Consider the following 9500-nt stretch of genomic DNA (forward strand, 5'->3'; position numbering starts at 1 on the left):
TTCTCACAAGTTCCCAGATACGTGGATGCTGCTGGTTGGGGGCCACCGTCTGAGAACTGCTGCACTGGGGTGTTTCACTGTGAACCCAATGAAATGACATTTCCACCTGAAGCCATTTATGGTTAGATGTGTAACACGGTCTGCCTTAGCTACTCTTCAAAATTTTACACCACCAAACTGAGTGAAATGAAAAAAAAAAACCAGGCAAAAACCGAGATATTAGTTTGGTTGAAAATAACATTCTTGGATAGGTAGAAATATTTGGAAGGATAACATGTTTTTTCTCCCCTGCTCCCTTCTTTCAAGTATTTGGTTCAAAGAATTGGGCTTTGAGTTCACCATGGTAGTTTCAAAAATGATGTATATCATCATGGCCTGAAAAAAAAAATCAATGCAGTTTCCAGAAATGCTTCACTTACTTCTGGGCAATAGTCTGTGTATCTGAAGAAACAATTCTAATAAATCAGTAAAACACCCTGGTCAGTCTTAGTTTGTGGGTAAATCTCTGTCAGGGATTATAAATGTAAAAACTCATTAATGAGACATTTTGGCAGATAGCTTTGCTAAAAATCTAGCAAAGATAGCTGAACATCTATGATATGTGCTCTCTTATAAACTGTTCATTTTCCATGATCAATCAGTAAGAAAACTAATATTTCACAAAGCTAGTTCTTTAGTCAATGCGTATTTTGTTAACCCTGGAGTAAATTCAGTCTGCTAAAGTTATCTGGAAAATATTAAGTGTATGGGGAGCAGGAGAATACCATTTCTTTTAATAGGCAATATTGTTCCTAATTTATATAAAATCACTCAGCAAGGACACTGGCACACAGTCACCAATAGGAGAGCAGAGTATGAATGGCTTCTTCATCTGCTGTCTATCCTCCCAGAGTTTCTCAGTAGCCTGGCATTAGAAACACATCAGCGAATTGATACAGTCAGAATTTTTTTCCTCAGGTGTTTTTTGTTGTTGTTGCTATTATTGCTTGTTTGTTTGTTTTGATGCTTACTTGTACAGCTAAGACCAAAATCTTAGGAAATAGGAAAGCATAAAAGATAATACCTCTCCCTCAAGTGTGTTTTGTCAGAACCAAATCACCTGTATTCTGAGTTTCCACATTCACTGCTCAGAGAGATTTTGAATAATTTTCAGTCTTCCCAGAGTTCTTTATATGTACCTCTGGCTTCAAACAAGACCCAATTATTCTACTTGTCTCAAATGTTAGATTTTTACCTGGGAATCACTCACCTTTATTTAAGTAATGAAAACATAACTTTGGAAACAAAGATGGCAAAATATCAAAATAAGTTTGATTTTTAATAGGAAATATCCCAGCCTTGATTTTTAAAATATGTCACTGATTATTAACAGACTTACTTGCTAATAATGAGGGTTTCCTCTCCACATATCCAGACTCTCACGAATTCACCATACGTCTTGTTGTAGTAATTGCAGGTACTGCCGATCCCCATCCAGAGGAACCTGCAGTGGGAAATGAGGGGCCCAATTCCCAGAAAATAACCAGGACCTAGGAAAGTCATCAGATTACAATCAGTATTTCCGTAGCACCAAAAAGACAAAGTACTTTAAATTACTGTTGTTCTTATTCCTTTATATCTACATGTCCTTTTACATCTTCTGATGTATAGAGGTGAATCACGTACACAAAATGATTAAAACCACAACACAAGTTAACATGAGGCTCTTCACAGCTCTATGAGTAAAAAGTTGTCCAGTTGACACCACACCAGTTCCATTTGGTCTCAATCACTTCTGTCTGAACAAACTGGAATAGGTGTCTAGTCTATTCTTGCTGTGTTAAACGGTGTCTATGGGTTTCAAATACAAGTCGATCAGTCCCTCTGGTAACAGGCATGGAAGCCAGGACAAGTGACAAGTTGACAGATCTGTCTGGCTGCTAGTTTTGGCTGAAAACTGGGTTTGAAAGCACCAGTCAATGGAGTGGGTGGATTTGAGTTAATTTGTGGTTTTGGTGTCATCTTTTTAACTGTGAGAAACATGGCCTGCAAAGACAATGTCCAAACAAAAAGCATGCATTCCTGGGGCTTCCCTGGTGGCACAGTGGTTGAGAATCTGCCTGCTAATGCAGGGAACACGGGTTCGAGCCCTGGTCTGGGAGGATCCCACATGCCGCGGAGCAACTAGGCCCGTGAGCCACAACTACTGAGCCTGCGCATCTGGAGCCTGTGCTCTGCAACAAGAGAGGCCGTGATAGTGAGAGGCCCGCATGTTGTGATGAAGAGTGGCCCCCGCTTGCCACAACTAGAGAAAGCCCTCGCACAGAAACGAAGACCCAACACAGCTAAAAATAAATAAGTAAACAAATGTGGGGTTTAAAAAATAAAAAGCATGCATTCCTTTTTTATTTCCTTAAAAAAGGATTTGGTTTAAGAAGAGAATCTTAAGCTAAATCTCATTAGACTAAATAAAGCTAAGCACTGAAGAATGAGGCAGTGTGTCTGATCTGTGTCTAGACCAGAGTCTGAGTCCAGTGATGTGGTTTTAGTGAAGAGCCGTGGCCCTTACACCCTTGCTGACGCAGATGATGACAGAATTGTGAAGACTGTGAATCTGGTGAGCAGCCAGGGGAGTTGCTGTTGCTTGTATCAGAGAACAAACTTGGTAGCTTGATTTTAGTGGTGGTGGTGAAAAGTTCGTCAGAAGCTTGTTGGAATGGTTTTAGGAGTTTCATTGTAAAGTTATACCATTTCTGTATCTTACTCCTTTAATTCCATTCTGTCAGTGAAATAGTCCTGGAGCCAAAACTCACACAACTGTCTGAGACAGTACAGAGCTATAATAATTTAGATAATCTAAATTTTTGTTTTGTTTTGTTTTCTTTGGCTGTGCAGCATGGCTTGCAGGATCTCAGTTCCCTGACTGAACGTGGGCCATGGCAGTGAAAGCTAGGGATCCTAACCATTAGGCCACCAGTGAACTCCTTAGATAATCTGACTTTTTGCATGACTCATCTAAAGTGGAAGTTCAGTCCCAAATTTGGCAAACAGGGTTTACTCCTTAACTTTGCGTTAGCAGGATTAATGTAACAAATACTACCAGGTTCTTTTGTCTTTAAAGTTCTTTGTTAATGTTTATAGCACCAATATAAGAATTTGAGTTCTTTGGATCAAGGGTTCTTAATCTTAAGATTGTTCTCATAACACTACATTATACAGTTATATAGTCAGATGACTGACTTTATATTAAACTAATTTCATTGAGTTATCAAAAAGAAATAAGCTGATTTGATTGTATACATATTTCCTTAAAATTTAATGACATACTGACCTTTTATCAATACAAATATGCATAATAACAAAACACTTTGTATTTACAGCTTGAAACATTGTAGATCCTCAATAAATGTTTCCTGAATGAATTTTTACAATTTATTAGACATGTGTAAAGAATGAAGTTTTAAATGTCATCCTTATTTAGAATATTTTAGGTGTATTTACATTTTGATAAAATGGAAAAATATCTTATATCTCATACATTTAATCCATGTGAAGTCAAACACCAGTCTATTTGGGAATAGACTTTTTCAACAAAGATTTACTTCATATACTATGGCCATGAGGCACAAAGACATACAAATGAAAGGCTGCACTTTCCATGTTTTATCTAAATGTTTGTTGCTATGTGGAAAGTCTTAGTATTTGGAAACCGCCAATCAAATTTAAAATATGACAGTGAAGAGCTGTATCTATTGAAAAAGGGAGATTGTGATGAACTCTGCTAAGGCTGAGAACCGGAGTGTTTTAACCATAAGAGAATCAGAGTTTGAGTCTTCAGCAGTCAATCGTATTTCAACTTAATTCATCCAACAAACCCTGAAATCTTACTAGGTATAGACACTAGCTCCAACTTAGGGACCCGTGATGGTATGGTAAGTATAACTAGGTCCCCATCAGATCCTGGGCAGGGAAAAGGAATGTGAAAAAAGCACAAAATCAAATAATTATCACATAATATGATCCTTTCAGTTAACGTGTATATCTTATACCTTCCGGTTGGAGAGAAGAATGCTCTGGGCGGGGGAGAAATTTTGGTAGAATATTAGGGAAATACTCTGGTTGTGTCCACATTACACTGCTCTCTGCTTCTCAGATTTGGGAATGCTCATCTAGGCATGTGTGAGTACAGGAGTCTCTTGCACACCCTCAGAGGAGCAGTAAATACTTCACTGCATTTTTGTGCAGAGATGGCCTCCGTGAAGCCAACAGCTGGGGCCTCCCACCCTCTGTCCTAATCAAGAAGCTGTTACGTTCCATGCTGAGTGTACACTCTAGAGAATCCAGTGCACAGGAATGTTCATAGCAGCACTGTTCACAATAGCCCCAAGCTGGAGACACCCTAAATGTCCATCAACAGTAGAATGGGAGATTAAACCATGGGGTGTTCATATAACTGCATACCATATGAACTGCAGCTGCATGCCACAACCTGGATGAAACCCACAGGCAAAAAAGTGAGCAAAAAAGCAAGACAGAAGAATAATGTAGGATTCTATTGCTAAAGCATGTAAAACCAGGCAAAACTAAAGTATGTTGTTTGGAATATGAAATTAGGTGAAAAATCTATAAAAAAAAAAAAAAGCAGGGGAGCGATCGTTAAGAAATAGAAGGTTATTTACTTCTGGAAATGAGAGAGGGTATGATTGAAAAGGCACAAGAGGAGTTTCCAGGATGCTGCTAACATCCTACTTCTTGTCCTGTCTGTGATGACATGTTTATTTGTGCATTTTCTGTATTTTTAATGAGCAAAAGGAGACTATTGCCATGTCCTTTTTTTCCAGTGCTCCCATAAAGAATGTGGTGCCCAGGGCAGAGAGGGCCTCTGGGGGAGAGGACCCACGTGCAAGGTTGGGCATCGCCCTGTATCACTGGGGAAGGGAGAGCTGCCAGGTGCCAGGTAACTGTAGTCCTGGCAGAGACCAGTGAACTGGGTCAGTTTCCCCAAATTGAAGCTTACAAAACCCCCAAATAGGAATGATTCTTTCCTCTCCGAACCCTCACGGCCATCGCTGGCACTAAGTCCTCTGCCTGTGTGTGTCACCTTTGCACACTCGTCGACCCCCCTGTCCCCATCACCTGATAATGCAGGGCCTCTCAGGAGCTTAGATTTGAGTCCCAGTTTCATCACTTACTAGTTATGGACACCTAGCCTCTTTAAGTCTTAGTTTCTTCATCTGTAAAATAGGCATCAACACACTCAACTCACCAGAGTGCCCAGAGGTTCACAAGAGAAAATGGTGTGAAACTGCTTTGAAAACTGTAACTTACTAGAGGGCTTTGGCTCATTGTACCCTCTCAACTCTTTGGCTTCACTGACCCTGAGATTCCCCATATGTATAAAGCTAAGAATCCAGAGAGCCAGTGATTGGAGGGATCTGGCAAAAGGAGTTCAGAAGTATTGGTCAGCAAGACCCATCCTGCAAGGCCAGTGTCCTCACCTTCCCTTCCCCAACCAGGAGTCGCGGGATCTCAGCCTGGGCCAGAGGTTTCTAGAGCTAGAAGGTTCTGACCAGACCTCACATTTTCCCAAGGAAAGCATGGAACTAGAAGCTCCCTGGTAGCAAAATGATCATCTACCTGGGATTTAGGTCTTCCTGGTGGTTCCCCTGCTCCCCCTATTGCCACTTTCCTTCCAGTTGAGATGCTGGCAAGCCATCTCCCTTCTGTGGCTTTAACCCCTCCCCCATGAAATGAGGAGTTTGAACTCCACAGTTACTCGTACTTGTCACAATGGTTTGCCTGGGCAAGGCAGAGCTCTTCTCTGAGGCTCAGTTTCCCCTTCTGTCAAATGAACGGGTTGGGCTCCATTCAGTGGCTCTCAACCCTGAATGTTCAGGAAAGCCACCTGGGAAGATGTTAAAAAAACAAAAACCCACATGGGGATCCTCCTCAGGCAGGGCTGAGAACCACAGGACTATGTAATAGTGTCATAGACTATCAGTATATGACAGCATGATGTCCCCAGCCCAGAGGTGGTGGACAGAGTGAGCTACCACCTAGGCTCCTGGTCCAGGGCTTCAAGGATGCCAGTTCTTGTGTTTGCCCCTCCCCAAAGGTCCAAGGGAGTTCTACCATCACCTGCATCATAAACATCTGGGGGGAGTTGTTAAAAAATACCTCCTCCCTCACCTCCACCTTTCATGGACCCTGACTTGGGTGCCCACTGGGGGAGGAGAAATCCAGTGAGGAAGGAGCAGTGGTGGGGAAGGGGTTCAAGTTAAAAGACTGTGGAACAGTCTTCCTTCAGACCCCCATCAGGAGTAGAGAACAAAACAAACTAAACATTCCATTCCATTGGGCCTTAAAGTAAACTAAAATACCAGGCTGAATTGGGCAGAGAGACAGTCAGTTCTCTGGAAAACGATAGAGAATCCAGACCCAGGGCACTTTGCAGCAGTGCCACACTCCCACTCGACGTCACTCTGGGAAGAGGCCCACGACGCTTGAAAGTGTGTAATGACTCTGCTCTTGAAATAAAGCCTTATCGGATATCTTATGGATATCTTATGGAACTGGGGACAGATGCCTGCTATGAGGAGTTTTCCCTGAAAACTAAAAAACCGTCTGATATTTCTGAGAATTCTGAGTTAATCTGGTAGTGTGGAGTGATGGGGTTTCTACTGGAATTATCTGGATAATTATATTATACTCTACTTTTGATTGATCCACAGAGCTTGTGGAAGTTTTTTTTAGGTTTTCAAGGGAACTATAGTGGTCCTCAATTTTCTCCCGCTGTCCAGGTCCCATCCAGCCCTCATGGTGGCACCAACATCACCACCATGCCCAAGAATAAAAGAAAAATGAAGAATGGGATAAAGAGAAGGAATAAGTTCAAAAAAGAGAGAGGGCAAAGGACATGGATGAGGTAAAGTGGGAGGGAGACAGAAAGCTGTATAGAAGGCATTCCAGAGACTTTTTCACCTTTAGAGCAAAACTGGAATGAATTTGAATCAAAAGATAAAAAAACAATCCTGGAATTTTACCTTGCTCCACTCCATCTTCAACTTACTTTAAAGGATACTAGTGCCAAGTCTATTCTACCAAAGCAAAGTGGAGACTGGAAGGGGTTATGTAAGATATTGTTTTAATGATTTCAATAAACATGTGCAGATAATTCGCTAAAATTTTTTCACCTGAGTCCTCATTTGCTTATGTGCCGTGGGCTTCAGCCATCTTCCCAAGTTTGCTCTTCATCGTTTTGCAAAATTTCCTTTACCCTCATGGATCAAAAGCCCAAGAAAACAATCTTCTTAGGTACAGAAATAAATGACTGACTTACCTGGTATTGAGGATGTGTCCTCATAATTCCAAACCAAGAGAAGAAAGCCAGTGAGCAGCAGGATTGCAATGCTGGCAACAGGCGCAACTTCGGTCACCATGCTGGTGATGTTATAATGCCTTGGGTTCAGCACTTCCAAAACCATCTTGCGTTGCTTGAACTCAGGAGAAGCAACTTAAAGTCCTGTGGAAATCAGAGGGTCAGAAAAATTAGAGAATCCTCCAAAATGTACATTTACGACACCTCTTACTTCAGAGGATGCTGTACTGTAGAGATGGGCGTTCTGTTTTATAATGTGATTGGACACTTAGACAAGACAAATTTATAGTTACAAGTCAAAACAAGCAAGCCCAAGACAGATCTTTTGGCTTGAAGTGCAGCATTTCTGACCTTGGTAGAGTCTCAGGTTCCTTTAGACGCTTGGTCTGATAGAACCTTATCATCTTGCCCTTGAGTGGGTAGAGTGACTGAATTCCCTTGAGAGCCAAATTTCTTACCAAAATACATGAAAATGAAGCTCATTCCAGAGGTGGAGTCATTCTATGACTTCATCAGCAGATTTTGTTTAGACAATCTTTTTCCCTTCAAGCCAAATAAATTTTTTAAAAAAGCATTCCCCAATATTCTTCCTTGCTCAAAATTACTTCCCCCAAAGGGTAAGCTTCTTCAGTAAGAAGGTGTTTCATGGGCATCACTGAGGCATTCTCAGGTTGTCTGTTGAATTCAACATGATTCACTCAGGACAATCTTTTCTTATTGGCTTTGATGAAGCTTAAATCTTGCACCATGGACTTGATGAAGCAGTGCACATGGGCCTATGACAGAGGTAGTAGGAAAGAAGAATAGGAGAGGAAGAATAAAAGGAGAGGAAGAAAAAAGAAGTGGGGAAGCAGGAGGAAAAGAGAGGACATAGTAGATGCCACCAGCAGTAGGCTCAGGTGCCACTCAGCAACCGAGCTCCCTACAACAGCTGGTGTCCTGTGCAGGACATTTTTCAGTTTGATTTGCTGATTCTGATGTGGTTTTCTCTTCTTCTTTTTTTTTTTTTTTGAAAGCGTATTTTTTTCTGCTTTATTTAGATGTAATTGACATACAGCAGTGTATAAGTTTAAGGTGTACAACATAATGATTTGACTTACATACATCCTGAAATGATTATCAAAATAGATTTAGTGAGCATCCATCATCTCATACAGATATAACATTAAAGAAATAGAAAAAAAAATTTTTTCTTGTGATGAGAACACTTAGGATTTACTCTCTTAACAATTATCACATATAAGATGCAGCAGTGTTAATTATCTTTTTTTAAACATCTTTATTGGCGTATAATTGCTTTACAATGGTGTGTTAATTTCTGCTTTATAACAAAGTGAATCAGCTATACGTATACATATATCCCCATATCTCCTCCCTCTTGCGTCTCCCTCCCAGTTATCTTTATTGTATTGTACTTTATCATCCCTCGTACTTATTTATCTTATAACCGGAAGTTTGTACCTTTTCACCACCTTCATTTAATTCCGCATCCCTCCACCCCCTGCCTCTGGTAGCCACAAGTTTGATTTCTTTTTCTATGAGTTTGTTTGTTTTTGAGGTATAATTGACCTACAACACTATGTTGGTTTCTGGTACACAGCATAGTGATTTGATATTTTTATACATTTCAAAATAATCACCATGGTAAATCTAGCTGTTATTTGTCACCATAGAAAGATATTACATAATTATTGACTATATTCCCACACTGTACATTTCATACCCATAATTCACTTACTTGTACCTCTTAATCTCCTTCACCTATATTTTTCCTCCCCCAGACCCCTCCCCTCTGGCAATCACCTGTCTTTTCTCTGTACCTATGACTTTCTTTCTGTTTCGTTACATTTGTTTTGGTTTTTAAATTCCGCATATAAGTGAAATCATATAGTATTTGTGTTTCTCTGTCAAACTTATTTCACTTAGCATAATGCCCTCTAGGTCCATCTATGTTGTCACCAATGGTAATAGTTCATTCTTCTTTATGGCTGAGTAGTATTCCATTATACACACACACACACACACACACACACACACACACACACACACACCCCACATCTTCTTTATCCGTTCATCTGTTGATGAGCCCTTAGGTTGCTTCCATATCTTGGCTATTGTAAGTAATTCAGCAATAAACATATGG

General features: G+C 40.5%; 1 protein-coding gene across 1 annotated transcript in view; it reads right to left on the reverse strand.

Moving 5' to 3' along the window:
- The window catches only part of CYP19A1 (cytochrome P450 family 19 subfamily A member 1), a 32965-nt gene extending 25308 nt beyond the window's left edge, over positions 1 to 7657 (reverse strand). The window contains exons 1-2 of the mRNA XM_060003590.1: positions 7319 to 7657; positions 1379 to 1529 (exon numbers count right to left, since the gene is read on the reverse strand). Coding sequence (XP_059859573.1) covers positions 1379 to 1529; positions 7319 to 7463 — 296 coding nt within the window. The 5' untranslated portion in view covers positions 7464 to 7657. The remainder of the gene's footprint in view (positions 1 to 1378; positions 1530 to 7318) is intronic.
- Positions 7658 to 9500: the final 1843 nt, after the last annotated feature.

Source organism: Delphinus delphis, chromosome 2, assembly GCF_949987515.2.
Source record: "Delphinus delphis chromosome 2, mDelDel1.2, whole genome shotgun sequence".
Taxonomy (NCBI): domain Eukaryota; kingdom Metazoa; phylum Chordata; class Mammalia; order Artiodactyla; family Delphinidae; genus Delphinus; species Delphinus delphis.